The sequence below is a fragment of the Plenodomus lingam genome (assembly GCF_022343315.1).
Source record: "Plenodomus lingam strain CAN1 chromosome Unknown contig_5, whole genome shotgun sequence".
Taxonomy (NCBI): domain Eukaryota; kingdom Fungi; phylum Ascomycota; class Dothideomycetes; order Pleosporales; family Leptosphaeriaceae; genus Plenodomus; species Plenodomus lingam.
In genome coordinates, this window is record NW_027093957.1 from 1,476,652 (window position 1) to 1,493,176 (window position 16,525).

The 16,525-nt window shown below is 55.0% G+C and overlaps 9 protein-coding genes across 9 annotated transcripts; 5 read left to right on the forward strand and 4 right to left on the reverse strand.

The window, feature by feature from the left end:
* Positions 1-541: 541 nt before the first annotated feature.
* Positions 542-1,656, forward strand: IAQ61_009135 (uncharacterized protein; the record flags this gene model as incomplete). Its single annotated transcript, XM_003836758.2, has 2 exons — positions 542-806; positions 860-1,656. 2 exons carry the CDS (start codon positions 542-544, stop codon positions 1,654-1,656), a joined length of 1,062 nt encoding a protein of 353 aa, XP_003836806.2.
* Positions 1,657-3,900: 2,244 nt separating this feature from the next.
* Positions 3,901-4,881, reverse strand: IAQ61_009136 (uncharacterized protein; the record flags this gene model as incomplete). Its single annotated transcript, XM_003836760.1, has 2 exons — positions 3,901-4,323; positions 4,381-4,881. 2 exons carry the CDS (start codon positions 4,879-4,881, stop codon positions 3,901-3,903), a joined length of 924 nt encoding a protein of 307 aa, XP_003836808.1.
* Positions 4,882-5,027: 146 nt separating this feature from the next.
* On the forward strand, positions 5,028-5,684 carry IAQ61_009137 (uncharacterized protein; the record flags this gene model as incomplete). The annotated part of the gene is made up of 1 exon (XM_066098271.1): positions 5,028-5,684. The coding sequence occupies one exon, from the start codon at positions 5,028-5,030 to the stop codon at positions 5,682-5,684; it is 657 nt and encodes a 218-aa protein (XP_065951910.1).
* Positions 5,685-6,690: 1,006 nt separating this feature from the next.
* IAQ61_009138 (uncharacterized protein) lies at positions 6,691-7,068 on the reverse strand (the record flags this gene model as incomplete). Its single annotated transcript, XM_003836761.2, has 1 exon — positions 6,691-7,068. The coding sequence occupies one exon, from the start codon at positions 7,066-7,068 to the stop codon at positions 6,691-6,693; it is 378 nt and encodes a 125-aa protein (XP_003836809.2).
* Positions 7,069-7,665: 597 nt separating this feature from the next.
* IAQ61_009139 (uncharacterized protein) lies at positions 7,666-7,887 on the forward strand (the record flags this gene model as incomplete). Its single annotated transcript, XM_066098272.1, has 1 exon — positions 7,666-7,887. One exon carries the CDS (start codon positions 7,666-7,668, stop codon positions 7,885-7,887), a length of 222 nt encoding a protein of 73 aa, XP_065951911.1.
* A 221-nt stretch (positions 7,888-8,108) lies between these two features.
* On the forward strand, positions 8,109-10,003 carry IAQ61_009140 (uncharacterized protein; the record flags this gene model as incomplete). Its single annotated transcript, XM_066098273.1, has 7 exons — positions 8,109-8,187; positions 8,241-8,456; positions 8,557-8,772; positions 8,834-8,903; positions 8,967-9,255; positions 9,503-9,741; positions 9,925-10,003. The coding sequence occupies 7 exons, from the start codon at positions 8,109-8,111 to the stop codon at positions 10,001-10,003; spliced, it is 1,188 nt and encodes a 395-aa protein (XP_065951912.1).
* On the reverse strand, positions 10,000-11,004 carry IAQ61_009141 (uncharacterized protein; the record flags this gene model as incomplete). Its single annotated transcript, XM_003836763.2, has 2 exons — positions 10,000-10,806; positions 10,891-11,004. The coding sequence occupies 2 exons, from the start codon at positions 11,002-11,004 to the stop codon at positions 10,000-10,002; spliced, it is 921 nt and encodes a 306-aa protein (XP_003836811.2).
* A 550-nt stretch (positions 11,005-11,554) lies between these two features.
* On the reverse strand, positions 11,555-12,456 carry IAQ61_009142 (uncharacterized protein; the record flags this gene model as incomplete). Its single annotated transcript, XM_003836764.2, has 3 exons — positions 12,094-12,456; positions 11,929-12,018; positions 11,555-11,864 (listed from the first exon to the last, which is right to left on the reverse strand). The coding sequence occupies exons 1-3, from the start codon at positions 12,150-12,152 to the stop codon at positions 11,555-11,557; spliced, it is 459 nt and encodes a 152-aa protein (XP_003836812.2). The 5' UTR covers positions 12,153-12,456.
* A 637-nt stretch (positions 12,457-13,093) lies between these two features.
* Positions 13,094-16,119, forward strand: IAQ61_009143 (uncharacterized protein; the record flags this gene model as incomplete). The annotated part of the gene is made up of 2 exons (XM_066098274.1): positions 13,094-13,244; positions 13,325-16,119. Coding segments are annotated over 2 exons (2,946 nt in total), but the record flags the coding sequence as incomplete, so codon positions are not given.
* Positions 16,120-16,525: the final 406 nt, after the last annotated feature.

Below are 16,525 nucleotides of genomic sequence, written 5' to 3' on the forward strand. Positions count from 1 at the left end.
TGCTCGCCTTACGGTATGATTTGCAATTATGGTTTGTCTGGCACCTAAGCTGTGAGTAGCATTCAACTGACTGACATCTTTGCACAATGGCCACACGTTCCTTGCCATAGAGAGTCTAGCGACCCATGCTCTCAGTATGGAGGACCCGGATCCGTTCAACTAACATGCCTTGTGCGCAATCCTTCATACGTGAAATGCGCCACAAGCCAAATTGAGCCTCTCTGCGCAATTTCCACGCTCTCAGCTTTCGCTTTGGATCCGCCGTTATTGCAGCATCGTGACGCGGCACTGGCGTAAGTACTATGTAAGGCCAACGCAGCCAGCACCCAGGCTGCAGAACTGGCCTTGACTGTGGACGCAAACCGTCAGATTTTCCGACTCAATTGAGATCCTTGTGTCGGCCTGCTCGTCCGTAAGAGGTGATCTGTCTCGATCCAGTCTAGCAGCTCTCTCATTTGAGGCTGTTGTCGTCTCTCGCGTCTTTCAACACCTACTTTCTCTACCGATCATTTGTTCTTTGTATACCAATCTTAATTGTTTAATGTCTACCTCAAAGACCGTCCAATGGGGAGAATCACAGCACGCTTCTCTCACGCTGTGGGATATTGATCGCGAATTCCAGCAAGCACACGGAGCGTACAAGCAATGGCAAGCACGACATCTACGCACACGACCAGCATGGAATTGCTTTGGACTCCAGACGAAGCAAGATGCTGTCGAGAGGGCTCTGCATCTCGGACGACAGGTTCCGAAACTCATGGAAAAAGGCAAAGCCAAATTCGGCGCGCGATTTGAGCAAGGAGATTGTGAGTGCAAGCATGACTCGTGGCCCGTCTCCACAATGCTGATAGCTCACCAGCCAAATGCCTCACCACACTCTCGGCACAGCTGGTTAGGCTAGAGTACGAGGTTCGACAACCTCTGTATGATAGTGCTCTAGCTGCATCACCGACTCCCATATCTCATGACGAGATCATCAAGACTGCCAGAAGTATTCGCAGGACATGTCTCACCGCTATACGCGAACAGTACACCCGCTTCCAATCGCCAACCTCAACTCCGGTACTTCCGCCTCCCCGGTTCAAAGTGGAATTCTGCCCTTTTGCAGATCAAGCCAGGCATAATCTGAAGGATAAGGAGTCCACCAACCTCCAAACTAAAAAGTTGAAATCAAGCAGCCGAAGTGACGACCGCGAAGCATGTCTCCATTGCGATGCATGCATTTCCATAACCGCACATTCTGGACTCCCTGATTACCGAAACATCCTATTCATGTCGCATATAGCTCTGGATCCACGGGCCACTGATGATAGAGCGACCTTTGCGTGTAAGAGCTGCTATAAGACCTTTGACGATTCATACGCCTTTCTCGATCATGTGTTCCAGAAGCGAATCGGAAGCGCGAGAAGCTGTTTACAGAGAGCAAGCACCATCGGCGACTTCAAAGGACAACTCATAGAGTACGACCCTTCAGTGGTGCAACAATGCCTGAAGAATTGCCTGAAGCGTGAGCTGATGCGAGCAAGAACGCTTAGGATGATGAAGAGTCACATCGACATGTCCGAAAAAGTGCTGCATTCGGCCAAAGGTGATGGGCTTGACTTCCATTCGATTTCTACAAATTCCACCACGTCCCGGTACTTGTTTACGTCATGACCACACGCGTGGGTACGTATGTAGAAGGCATAGACGACTATATAGACGTACCCAGGAGTATCAAAGTTACGATACAATGAACAATAACTGTCATAGTGGACTGGGCGGTCTCGAACACCGCCACGAGACAGCAGCTTCGCCACAGACTGTTCGACTTTCCCGGCTCGGGATGAAAGATCATCATCGTCCGTTGTCATTCGTTTCCTTCAACGCGAAGTACAAAGTACTCCCACCATGCCTCGACTTGAAGCCTGTCTACAAGCTCGCCGGCTACTATATTTCCATTTGTATAACGCAATTATGTTCATGTCAACGCCTCACGCATTTCTATCGATAGAGAATCAACCAACACTTCTCACGCCATCAATACATGACTTATATGACTGGAATGCACACCGTGTAGCAGCGATCTCTTGTCCGAGCGGCCAGATGTATGCTGCCTTCACGGGTTTTGTAAGCCGTAGACAGTGACATATCGCGCACAGGCGCCGTGAACCTCTGCCGAGACGAACCACCCGGTCAATTGCGTCTCAGCAGCGACGCAAAAACCCGACATCCGGCACACACTGCCGCACCAGACACCACGAGCATCAAAACACCGTACAAAGTTGGGTGCAAGGTTCGAAACAATAATGAGAGCCTCTCGACCGGCCACCTGATGCCTTCTTATACTCTGGCCAACTTAAGCTCCTTAACAAAGTTTCACTTCACGCTACCTCGAGACCTATCCTACCAACACACAACGTTACAACAAGCAGTAACATTTCCCCCAGACCCTACCCATCCGATCTACCCGTCTTGAGTCCGCCCGAAAAGGCCACCGACAGGATATGGATAACGAAGCCGACAACGAACTTTTTTCTTTTCTCTTGGAACGCAGACTTGGCGGATCCCTCAATGGTACCGCGCATCCGTATACAGCCTTGGAAAACTTTCCCGCGCGCCCAATTATACCGCTGCCCGTTGAACGCAATCGCCGTCCCTGCATGGGGGACCAAGGACTTGGGCGGAGTACTTGGAGGAGAAGAAAACAATCAAGATAAGCGGAGGTGTGTTCTTGGCCTTGGGGGTGGGGGAAGGAGGGCCGTAGTGATGTGGTGCTGGCAGGTGCTGGTGCCCACGTGTGTCTTGTGAGGACGTTTTTTTATTCTTATTATTTGCGGGGTGGGAAAGGGGTCAGGAAGACGTCATTGTGTTCTCTCTTCTTCTTTTCTTTTGTACACATCTTTCATTTACAGTCTACATACCTACAGGACCGAGAAGAAAGATTATCCCTCTGTATAATCAAACCTCATCTACCATACCCATCCTCCCAATCTTCTTACACACAGTAAGCTCCACTAACCACAAGACATTACCGAAAAATAAACCCCCCAGTCTTCCAACCATTCCACCCTACAATACATACCCCACCCTCCACCCATAGCACAAAGCCACACTCACACCGTTCCTCGGCCAGCCCTCGGCCCAACTCCCAACTCTACCGCCCTCTTCGCCCAGAGCGGGGACGTCCCTAGCGTCGGCGGAATAGGGCGTCGACATTGGCGGTTCTTGGACGGACAGTCAGCCGCACGCACATGGGAGGGGCGGTGAGTTGGGCGTTTTGCCTTGTTGGTTGCGGAAGCCAGGTGAACAAGTCAGCCAAGCCGGTGGTCGGTGAGTCGGTGGTGGAAGGGGGGGGGGGATCGTATGGGCGGACGTTTGGTCGGTGGTGAAGATCGTGTTGGCGGGCGGTTGGTTGGATCTGAACGGGGTGGACGGTGGGATTGGTTGGGCGTGGGGGGGTTGCTTACTGTGTTTGCGGGTGGAAGCTTTGGGGCTGTGTGTGGGGTGGAGGGGGTAGAGTTGGGGATGAAGTTGTGGGATCATCCGGGTGATGTTGACTTTGTTGTGTTGGCGAGAGTTTGCAGTGGGTGGGGCGGAGCTGCTGGATATGTGGTGCTTGGACAGAGCACAGTTGGGGGAGGGGGACCAGGGGGAGAATCATTTGGGTAGAAAATGGTACATTTGTGGTATTGTATGTTCATGCAAAGTGGGGTATATCATATCAGATCAAATCATGCATCTGTTGTCCCTCTCGATCTTTCGATCGTGAAAAAAACGCCGTGCTCCCATTCCATCATGCGCAAGCCCCCCTCCCAAACAATGTGCGCCAGATGATATGCCGCTGAAACGTCGACCTTGCAATTGCACAGGGCGCCCGAAAGAAATAGTCGTTCCATCCGTCTTAACTGAGTCGCCTCATCATGCTGAAGACTCCCTCAGTCCTCTCGAGAGCCATCGCTCCCACCAGTTCCTCACGCCCAAAATGCTCTCCTTGCCGTCATTGTGTCCGTCATGACCACCGGGATCGCCGAGGATGGAGGAAAAGAACCAAAAGGCGGCCGCTGTCCAGGCAGCGATTGCGACCCCCAAAGCCACGAGAGGCGAGAACAGGTGGATGACAACCAGCATAGGCGCGCTATAGTCATTTGCCGAGTCGTGGGAATAGACGAGGTGCAGCTGCAAGTTTAGCGCCGGGGCGAGGAAGTTCTTTAGCTGTTCTGCAAGCGGTGGTCGTGTGGAGCATAGTCGCAGGGGTGCAAGCACGAGCGAGACCAGTAAAGCGACGATCGTCCAGAGAGTGATGGCACCGGAAAGAAGAGCGCAGGGGCCAGACAGATAGAACTGCATGCAACATTAGTCAAAAGGGAGGCGAGGTGCAACTGGAGACATGCTACGTACCAGCAGCTGCCATGCCTTCTCCTCAGGCCCTTTCTCGTGATACTGGCCTTGGTCATACACGATGGCATCAGCCCCTGGTCCGGCACGATAGGAGTTTCGATGCTCGGATGGATCGTAGCCATACTTTTCCGGGTCGACATAGGCTCTTGGTGGATATTGTATGTTCTGGCCGTCTAGTGCAGACGAGTGGCGATAGTCAGTGGCAGAGGAGTGCCGTTTGCTGTGGTCGATGATGGAGGAGATGCTGCTGTCTGGACTTGGGGACGAGGGCTTTGGCGAGAATGGATGGGAGATGACCGAGTCTCGACCGCGGCCACAACAACTCGACTTGCTTCCACGATCGGTGTAGAGGCTCTGGTGTCGTGAGTTGCTGTCGTCCTTTTCGTTGTATCCGTAGCTGTACTCGGTCGAGGCGGCCTGGCTCGGCCACTGGGGGTGCGCCGGCGAGGTTGGCTGGGGGGGTGCGGCCCGCACCATGTGTGCTGATGGTTGCGACTCCATTGGCGAAGATCTGTAGGGAACTGTGACGCTACGTCGCGATGGACATCAACGTCGCAGTCGCAGATGAAGTCCAAAAGACATCTGGAGCGGGCGAGATGTAGCGCATGTTATAAGAGAGGCCTCAGGAGAGGGTATGAAATCGTGACATGGACTTGCGCTCGAACGACTTGGCTACCAAGCATTTTGATGCTGGGCATCTTGGGATGGGGAGGCAGACCAGGCAAAGAACGGCCAATCGCGGTCAATTGACTGCCATGAGCCTTCGCGAATCCACCGCACGGGATGCACGGCAACGAGCTACAGCATCATTCTTGCTCCCTCCACGCCCTCTGGACATGCGCACTTCTTTTGCCTGCGCCGCCGACTGGGCCCATGGCTGGCTACAGGTTCCGGTGTGCTGCGCAAGTGGTGTGTTCCCGATGGCTGTTGTTGCCGTGCCATCCAGTGGCGCCAAGGGCTTCAGAACAAAGGCGTTGCTCCGCCCAGCACTCCGCTCGCAAAAGACGAGAGCTTCCTGCGGGACCTGGGAAATATTGATCCAGCAGAATTTGCGGTACTCTGTGCAACGGCTCCTTCCGCAGCCTCCCTATCTATGGGTTCCAGCGTGGGTGCTGCACTCTGCCGAGCCACCAAGCGAGCACAAGAGGTCGCGCCCACCAGCCTTCCATTTGTTGTGCAACGACCCAAGAGAATGCCTCCTTGTTGCGTCGAGCGACCAAGTCGGCTCAGGGCGCCGTCGAAGGCGGCATCTGGCGGGACCACAGCCTAAAGACGAAGACAGACTTCCCCAAAGTCGTGGCTGAAACACTGCTAACGTGGTGCTGATCCTCTACTTGGCGTTGGCATTGCGCAGCTCTGACGGTGCCCCCAAAAGACGCCGGTCCTCCTGGCGCACGCATTCATACGTACTCTGTAGTCCAACACGGCTTCATTAGACGAGCGAGAAGATGGCTTCAATTCGGACCGCGTCAGCTTGCTATCATCTCGACTAGGCCGAGTGGATGGGCACCGTCTTGGGCGCGCCAAGCCACCACCACGGAACCAATTGCTGACGCTGGACGGTCGAGTAGCTATGCCATGTACTGGTCCCGGTATACTATGACTTTTGGATTGGATGTTGGAATCACGAAGCCGACACAGCCATGGGCAGAATCCTGTGTACGCACGCAGCTTCAATCGGGAAAATCGCTCACGGATGGCTGCCTCTGTACGCTCCGGGCGACATGCATGCACCGCCAGAAGAGCAGCAGATTTTCGCGGGAACCTTGGAAGCGTTGCCATTAGGGATGGCTTGGTGTGTGGCTTGTGTGTTGTGCAGGCTGTGGCCTTGCTTGGTCGAGCGAGGTATAGTACAGCCAGTGCCGGCAGATAGACTTTTGCTACTTCATAATTCGATACCGAGTTATTGACGTGCTCAACGGCCCGAGCTGCTTTCTGTGGAGCGTGCAAATCCTACATTGGCAGACCGTATATTGCTTTTGATGAAAATGAAAGAACTCGGGATGGAGAAGAGCGTGCGAGGCGCTCTGACGGTTTGATGACACGTGCGGCCATGATGTCACCGAGACTTGAACATTCACTACTACGAACTACCACACCAACTTCACTCTGTCGCCGGATCTCTTTCAACGCCAGCTATGCAGTTGTCCCAGAGGTTGTTTAGACCCATTTTACTTTACTACATATTGCTACAAGCCGACATCTTTTAGGTTCTGCGCTGGTCCTCTTCATAGAGTAGCTCGTTGCCGTTGCCCTAATCCCAGATTCCCAGTGCGCTTCCCATCTTCGACAACCCAGAAGCATCCTCAGCTACCGGTAGTCTACCAAACCCACCACTTGCACGCGAAACTCAAAACTAGCGGTAAGGCTAGCATTGGCAAACTGTAACGCGCAGGGATAGTTGGACAAGTAAGCACCGTTACTGGTGTTTGTGTCTGACTTGTCGACAACACTGGCTTCCCAGCCTCGACCGGGATCATCATCAAGGATTCGCAGATGCACTACGATGCCAAGCCAAAGTATCTTTCTTTCACCGAGACCCTTCTTCGGGGCCTTTGATGTGGACTGCCCGCCATGATAAGACATCAGGGAGATAATCTGGCCCTGTGAAGTACCTCCGTTCGGTCTAAGCCTCAATTGCAAGCGGAGGTAAGCACTCCGCACACCGGTATCGAGAACCACCGTCATGGCATTGAACTACCTAGGATGAGGACGACGCGTAGTCGAGTACAACGTATGTCGAGCTCGCATCATGTGAGCAGTTTCTCGATATCCCCTTGGGGCAAGGTGTCACAATAGCTCTTACAATTGGAAAGCAAGATATCACGTACGAAGACTGGATTGCAATGGCGGACAAAGGGTTGCATCTCACGTCTTGGAAGGATTGAGCCGTTGCACTTGTCCGTTGTCATCAAGAAGAAGACATTAGCTTGGAAACCAACATCAAAGCGTGAGCATGTCTGTTGTCATTTCATCTTGAGCCAAAGTCATGATTCCCCCGTCAGTGTTTCGTTGACCCACAGACTCACAGTTAGAGGGTAAGATAGTAAGACATCTCGTACTCGTCTTCTTGACAATGTCTTTGCAACTCTCCACCCAGTAATCATCTTTTTCCTCTTGTCGTTTCGTCCATCAGTTGCTCTGTGTATTTTCTCAACCGTACACATTGGTCATATTTATTCGTCTGTCCATGACATGTTGCGCTATCACCGAACCCCATTCTCGTCTAATTCTGTGACTATATCTCTCAAATTGCGATTCAATCGCTTCATTTCTGCAACTGCAATGTTACGAGCACCAACACATGATCACACGCCGTTCTACGAGACAACACATGTTCAAAATCTCTATGCGTATATTCTCATGTTACGCGGTGTGCTCAAGACTTTCAAGACAGTTATGCGCAGTGTCGTTGTCACATCCCCGTTTGCAACACTCGTCATCGTCTCGCATGATATCAACCCGTTTCCATCTTCACCTTCACCAGATACGCACTTGGTCGCTTGACAAGCTCTTTCTCGCACAAGGAAAATAAAACCCTTTGCCACCTGAAGCACTCGCCTCTATCCCCTCTATCCCCTCACCCACATCTACACTCGCCCAGCGCCCACAAACCACACTACGATCAAGATTTCACACAGCGCGTCCAACGACCAATGGCTCTAAAACACCTGCTCCTGCTAGTGCTTTGCGCCGTGCTCTGCAGCGCTGCGGGGCATCTGAGCGAGATGCGCAGTACTTCTTCTGGAGGCTTCGAAGTGCTTCCCATCTGGACCGAGGACGCTGGCATGAGCTATCTCATCAACGGTATGTGCATCACCACTTGCTCCAGCGCCACGGCTAATGCTTTCGTCTCACAGTTACCATTGGAGACGACGAGCAGATTGTCCCGCTCATCTTCGATACCGGGTCGCCCGACAGTTTCCTCAATCCAGACTGTTTCAGCCTGATGGACAATGATGCGTTCAATGATTGTGTCGATCGCCCGCGCTACAATGCCTTTACGTCCTCGACATCAAAGTTCACGGGCGGTTCGCTCAGGCTTGAGTTTGGAATGGGTATGGTGTATGGAACCTGTACGTTGCGCTCTTGCCTTTTGTCCCCCCAGCTACAGAAAACGGTTCACTTGCACATTCACACCCCTGGCTTGTCTACTAACAACCACCCCCCCTTCAGACGTGAGCGACGAAGTCCGCCTAGGAACCTCCATTTTCAAAGCCAAACACCTCGGTCTCGCAGCCACATCCAACCACATCACCAACGGCATCTTCGGCGCCGGACGAAGCGCCCTCGGTGCCTCACCCTCCCTCATCGAGCAAATGGTCGCACAGGGCGTACTCAGCAGCTACGCCTTCAGTCTCGACTTGGGCCCGCGCAACGACTCCCGTCCTGGTTAGGCAAACGCAGATATCCCAGACTCTCCCGGCTACTTGCTAACCCAAGCTTTAAAAAGGGAGTCTTATTCTCGGCGGCATCGATAGAAGACGGTTTCAAGGCGGTCTGTCTATGCTTGAAGCAAACGGGTATTTCCCCCCTCATTCGCATACACTATGCGCCCTCACATGTTCATTACTAATTCTCCCAAGCTTTACAACCCATCTCACTGGCATGGGCATCACGCTCCCAGACGATGTCATCATCCCTTTTGACATCCGACCTCCCCTCTCCAGCCCGCCCCGTACAAACTCCACAACCACAACCAGCAGCAGCAGTCTCCCCGTCCATCTCGACTCCGGTACACCATACAATCTCCTCCCCGAAACCATGCTCACCCAGATCATCGACTCGTACCCCGCCCATGTAACGCAGCAGCGTACAGATCGGGGTGGTGTGAATTTTGTAGTGCCGTGTGGAGTGGAGGGAGGGTCGTTTGATGCAAGTATTTTCCAAAGTTTTCTTCTTCTTCTTCTTCTTCTTCTTCTTCTTCTTCTTCTTCTTCTTCTTCTTCTTCTTCTTCCTCCTCTTCTTCTTCCTCCTCTCCTTCCTTCCCAGACACTATTCCACTCCCATCTCCCTCCTCTCCATCTCCCCCAGCTCCCACAAACCAGGCGGAAACGTCGTCTCTGTCCGTCTCTAGCCATGTCCGTACCTGTACGTACACTGCAACTAACAACGCCCACAGTTCACATTCCCCAACCACACAATCCACGTCCCGCTCTCAGACGCCCTGCTGCATCTTGCTGGCGGTGTGTGTGCGTTGCCGTTTGGTGTGCCGACTGGTGTTTGGGAGACTGCTGGGGATGGAAACACAAAGGCCACCGACATGCCAAACGCGCGCCCAACAACCGCCGTTCCCTTCCTCCTCGGCACCAGCGTCCTGCGCGCTGCATACTTTGTGTTTGAGCCGCAGCAGGGGAGGATGTGGGTTGGGCGACGGGCGGGGTGTGGGAGTGAGGTTGTTGGGATTGGGGGGATTGGAGTCGGAGGGATAGGTGAGGGGTGTGTTTAGAAGATGAAGTCAAGATGTTTGAGATGTAGAGGAGAAAGGGGGAGGGAGGAGGTGTCTGATACTAGACTGGACTGGACTGAACTGAACTGAACGAGGGGTGACGGCGATAATGACGATGATAATGCACACATTTCCCAATTCAATCTTCAAAACACCAAAATCTCCATCCTCTAGCCCTCGTCTGCTTTCTCCTCTCCCTCTCCCCTCTCACCCCCCTCCCCAACCCCAACCCCCAACCCCCCCAAAACGCCCCACCCATCCTCCCCCCAAATCTCCACCGCCTCCCTCCCATGCACCCAAACCTCACCCATCATCCCACCCGCATTCGCACTCGCGCCACGAAGCGAGCCTCTGCGCCGTGGCACAACAAACAGCCAACCCCGCCAAACCACAACGTTATGCGGAGGCGCAACCACAGGATCCCAAGGGCGATTCAAGAGCGCGCTCGCGCGAGCCAAGAGGGCCGTATACGCTGTGTAAAGCAAGTGTGGGGAAGGAGACGAGGAAGAAAAGTCATGGGAGAGAATGGCAAAGGGGATTCCGGGGGAGAAGGAGGAGTTGCGGGGATTTTGAGTGAGAGAATTCACAATGTGATTGAATGCGTGGGGTGGTCCAGGGAGGCCTTGGAGATGTTTATGTACGCGACTACAACCGCCGTCTTCGCCGCAGTTGTAAAGCATGTAGATGCTGGGGAATAGGCGCATGGTTTCCAGGATGACGGCCATGTCGTCCATGTCCAGAGCTTCGTGCTGTCGCTTCCAGCTGTTGGTGGTTGGGAGGAGGAGTTGCGGGCGCTTGACGCAGAAGAGGTTGAGGGCGAGGTCGTGGGTGCCGTTTAGTGTGGTGAGGATGAGGCGTTCGTCGGGACAGAAGAGATCGCTGCCTGGACCCCATTTGCGGGCGTGGTGGAAGGCGGGGTTGGAGGCGCCGATGGTGTGGGGTTTTGTGGCGAGGGCGGGGCAGATGCGGAGGGTGAGCTGGTTGGGGAGGTGTTATTGGAATGTTTGGGTGTGGTTGTGGTGGTTGGGGGGGGGGGAGAGAATAGAGTGGAGTGGTCGTACTGGATAGCCTCGGGCTTCGATAGGGATGGTATCGTGGGGGCCGTAGATGATGACACCTTCGGATACTAGTTGGTCGAACCGTTCGATGAGGATTTCTTCGGTCAAAATGTCCATGTTTCCTTTCCTTGATTTTTCTTCTTCCTGGGTTTGGGTGTTGAAAGTGAGGTCTGGAAAAGGTAGCCATGAGCTGTTGTTGGGGGGCACAACAGGTATGACGTGCCCAAAACTGCGGCCCGTGCCTGCATCTACGCACCCTAGTGGTTTTCTGGCTGTTCAGTGTTCACTATGATGGTCAATTGTCGAATATCCTCCTCTCCCTCACAACTCGAGATGGTATAACAAGAAAAATGATGGAACAAGACGAAGATGGATTTGAGATGATTTGGCCTACACTAGGGCAATAACGAATTCCTAGCCAAAAAAAAGACGGGATGAAATGCAGACGCCAGCGATAGGAATGATGAGCATGGGGCTCAGAGAAACGAAACGGGCACTCTTTCATGAATGAGAATAGGGTACTATCCGCCCGTCCGCCGTCCAAATCAAGTCTTCCCAACTATGCCGCCGTAGGAGACTCGTAACCGTGTGTGCTCTTGCGCGAGATTGAGGGGGTATCGTAGTGGTGTGACCAGTGTGTGTGTGTATGGGGTTTGCGCAATGCAATTCATGCCTTCTCTGCTTCGACCGTCTGCGACGAGCGAGGTCTCTCTACCAAGACATAGTCAGCACTGCTATGTGACGAGGGAGTCTCTGGTAGCGCACCTGCTAGCGTGGGCGTCGTTTGTGTGTTGGCGACGGGCGACGGGCTCTGCTCGGCCTGGTCGGGGAAGACGGCGTCGACGGGGGTGCGGCGCTGGCTGTCCTTTCGTCGCGGGGGCGAGTTGCCCTTTGCTTGTTGTAGTCGCTCTTCGGCGGCGCGCAGTCTGGCCTCGAGGGCTTGGAGCTCTTGTGTTTGTGTGCTGACAGCTTGCTTCCTGGAGGGAGAAGGGGAGATTTTGTCAGCTGAAGCCGAGGCACGTGGCACAGCAGCGTGCGTACTTTTGATGGACCGTCTTGTCCAGGGTATCAAGGTCGCCGTCCAGCTTGAAGAGATGATCCAGCTCGGACATGAATTGGAGAGCTACGGTTCTGCAGAAGCCATGTCAGAGGAGGGAGGAGGGAGGAGGGGAGCGGGAGCTATGCTAGCGTCGGGAGAGAGCTCACGATTGCGGACGGTTCTTGGGCTTCCAGCCGTGATCAGGGTTCTCCATAGCGGTCGACATTTGGCTGGGGCAGAAGATAGGCAGGTAGTGTACTGGGCTGTGGCGGTGGCTGAGGGCGTGGACGTGGACGTGGACGTGGACGAGGGGTGTGGTGATGGGCTACTGTCTACGTGTGAGGGTGGATGAATGGGCTTATATGGGCCGAGTGCAGACGGTCAAGACAGGAAGACGCACACGGCGGCTCCAGCAAGGTGACGAGGAAGGTTTCAAGATGCGCAGGCCAGACCTGGTAGGAACAGAGGAGCATGAATGGGCCTGTCTTGTAATAAAAGATTTGTGTCGGTCACAATATTAGGGGGGGGGGGGGGGGGGGAAAGGAGATGGCCACTGCACCTTGCTGATTAGGGCGTAGATCACAGTGGAGCGGCGGAGGGAAGGTTGATGTCGACTGCAAAAAGATGGGCGGCTGCAAGTCATGCGCGCACGCAACCAGCAACCAAGCTTTGGTCAGCAGGGCCCGTCCCATGGGCAAAAAAAAAAGAAAAAAAAAAGGACGCGATAGGACGTGCAGAGGCAGAGGCAGAGGCAGAGGCAGAGGCTTTGCATGTGTGAGCGTGGGTGTGCCTGGGTCATTCTTGTGATGGAAGAGGCAGCCCGAGTTGGGTTACCGGGAGCTGCTAGTAGTATGTACTATGTACTGGAGTAGAGTAGTAGACATGGACACTTTTCTCTCTAGGGATACCGAGATAAAGGTGAGAATGGTGGGATGGTAGTTGGTGTACCAGGTACCTACTCTACAACAAAGCCAGCCCATGGCCATATCAGCAACACTTGTCATTCTTCTTCGGCTTGCCTGGGTGCCTACATAATAGGACTACTACATGCACAGTTGTACTCTAGGACTGTGTGCGAAATACTGCGACGCCTTCCTATTGGCTGACTGGCTGGCTGGCTGGCTGGCTGGCTGGCTGGCATGCTCCCATGCTACTGTTCCCGTTCAGCACAGAGAGACCAGCGAACAAGAACTGACCGACGCCAACGCCAACCATCATAATTTCCTTCCTCATCCATCTCCAACCCGCCGCCGCCGCCGCAACAATCCATCCTTTCCCACCACACCGCAACCAGATGAACCCCCGCTCGTGAACGCCCGTACTTCCTCCCCCTCCTCCCAAATTCCCGCCCCTCTCTCGTCTCGCCCCCCGCATGCGATGCCCGTTGGCCCCCTGAAGACCGCCGTTGCCCGTCGCTCGCCGCGCTGGCTCCCATCCCGCCGCCCCAGGCCCATCGCCCTCGTCGCGCCGCAGACGCTTCTTGGGGGATGACCGCCACCCTCTCTGCCTACACCAACCTCGAGTCGCTTCTACTTTTCCAGTGTCTACATGCCTACGGCCTCGACAATGCCGTCTGGGCCAAGATCTCGGATCTGCTCAAAAACACGCCCGACGTGACGGAGCACAAGTACTTCCACGCCGGCCGTCTGACTCCCGATGCGTTGCGCAACTTTTATCTCGAGCGACTGAGGAAGGAGCTAGAGTACGAACAAGGCGGCGGTGGCAGTGGCAGCGGTGATGGCGAAGCACAGAACCGAGACGGCACAAACGCGAGCAAGCGAAAGCGACAAAGTCCAGCCCTCCCCACCGTCAGCGAGTCCGTCAAACATCAGCGCCTGATTCCCAAGCTGGTCGTCAAGCTCTACGCCTCCTACCGCAACGAACTCACCGAGCAGATCAGGGCCGACGAGGATCGCTACGACAAACTACAGCGCGACATTCAGACCATCCAACGCGGCGAATGGGACGACCAACTGGACAAGAGGGCCAGCCGCCCTTCCTCTGTCTCACAAAGCCCTTTGCCCAGAAAATCTGCACATTTGCCCCAGCAGCAGCAGCAGCAGCAACAACCACAACAACCACAACAACCACAACAACCACAACAACCACAACAACCACAACAACCACAACAACCACAACAACCACAACAACCACAACAACCACAACAACAACAGCAGCCACTTTCGCAGTCTGCGAGTCCTCAGCTTGCACACAATGGCCCCCGAGCTGGCTCCATGCATGCGCCCACACCAGATCCACATGCTGCCTCACGTCCGTCTGCAAGCGCACCCTCTCCACAACAGGATCCTACACAAGGTCCCCCATCAGGCTTCCAGCCACCGCTACAACCCTCTCCCTACAATGGCCAGTCCTACCCCCCAGCACAACCGCTACATGCCCCACAATCACAGCCACATGCGAGTCCACACCAAAAAGCCGTCGCTCATCCACCCTATGGCCACGCGACTGCATCCCCTGGAGCACAGTATCAACCGCCCTATGCGCAGCCTTATCGAGGTAATGCAGCTCCTCCCTATGGGTCACCGTCAGGAATCCAGCCTCTTCCAGCCTACCAGCAGCAGTATCTGCAGCAACAACAATCATCCCCTCACGGTCCACAGTCCCCAGGGATGCAGGCAGCATACCAACAACCGCGGACACAATACCAGCACCCTGGCCAACCGCAGCACCCTCCTCACTCCCACCACTCACAGATGAGTCTTCCACCGCCTCAGGCTGGCTTCATGCTCCCACCCTTCCAGGTCTTCTCACCCCAGGATCCATCACGCGCACACCACCAGCCGCATGGCCCACAGCCTGCTCCCCAAATCTCGACGCCTGTGAGCAATCGTTCCCAACCGCCACCGTCAAAGGCCAATGTTCAGACTCCCGGAAGTGCGAGGCAGGCCGTGCCGCCCGTTCACCCATTAGTGATCCAGGCCAGACAGTCTTTCTCCACTCCCACAAGTCTGCGCTCTCCACACAGCGCTGGTGGGACTCCCGCGTCTGCAAAGAGTTTCTGGAAGCGACAGAGTTTGCCCAGTGCCCCGGCGACGCCAGCCAGTTCGCGTCCAGATATCGAACCTTTGGACGATGTGCCACCCTTGATTCAATCAGCGCCACAAAGTCCGACCATGGCCAAATCGCCAACCAAGTCACGAGGGAAGGCCAAGGAGAAGGAAAAGGAGCCAGCAAAGCAGCCAGAACGAGCGTCAACGCCGCAATCTTCCTCCAAAGGAGAGGCGAAGCCGCGCAACGATCAGGAAGAAGAGTCTTTGCCTGACCCAGAGCCACGATCCGGCCGCTCACGGCGAAAGGGCCCTAGTAAACGGGGAAGACCTGGAAGTCTGGCATCGTCTCGAGCAGGTGGTTCCGTACGAGATCGCAGTAGGAGCAGGTCCATACTCTCCCACACGGAGACGGTAGCGGGCGACAACGACTCCCAGGCGGGACAAATCAAATCCGAGCGCGGTACCTCGGTCGATGCTATCGAGGAAGAATCCGCTGATACACCCACGCATGCCTCTCGTGGCCGCCGTCGACGTGCCACCGCCGCCGCCCACACAACAGCCCCCATCTCCACCCGACGGAAACGCAACGCGCGCGAGGCCTCGCTCGAAGAACCCGACGACCAATTCAGCACGCCAGGCCCGCCCAAAACCATCAACGCTCAACGCCATTTCTCCCGCATGTGCGCCCCCATTATGAACGATATCAACTCTCACAAGCACGCCTCGACCTTCACCACGGCCGTGCGCGCAAAAGACGCAGAAGGCTACTACGACATCATCAAGCGGCCGACGGACCTCAAATCGATTCAAAAAGCCATTGCCAACGGCTCCAAACTCGTCGCCGCGGCCGCCACCGACACCCCCGCCGGTAGTCCCGGCGGCGCAGGCGGCGGCGTCGTCGAACTGCCCAATACGGCCGAGCACGTGCCACCGAAGAGCATTGTCAATGCGGCCCAGCTCGAAAAGGAGCTGATGCGCATGTTTGTGAATGCAGTCATGTTTAACCCGGGCGAGGACGGCGTGGTCGAGGATGCGAGGGAGATGTTCAAGACGGTGGAGCAGAGCGTGAGTAATTGGCGCAATGTGGAGAGGGGTAGTGGGAGGACGGAGATTGAGGATACACCGGTGGGTGGGGAGGAGGGTGAGGAGGCCGAGAGGGGGGGAAAGAGGCGGAAGGTTTAGCTAGGGAGGGTGGATGCTGTGCGAGTGATGGGATTTCCAGGACAGCTTGGGAGGGTGGATGATGTACTCTATGCAAGTGTGTTGCAGGGTCCTGCCGTGGTGAAGAGAAACACTCGGCTGGCTGGGGAGATGTCGCGATGGAGATAATCATTTGAGGATTCACTCTCAATGCACCCGCTCTCTCGCTCCGTGTGCTACTTTCTGATGTGCATTCTTTTTTGGCCTCGCGCTCGTCCGAGTAGTTGCAGGCACTTTAGTTTGGATTGGAGGGAGGTGCGGGTGGTGTGGTAGGCCTATGGTTCGGCTCTGGTATGCCTATGCCTATGCCTATACCTATACCTATACCTACACCCAGCCACTATAATCTCCTTTCCTCCTTTCCTCCCTCCCACCCTATTCCCTCTAC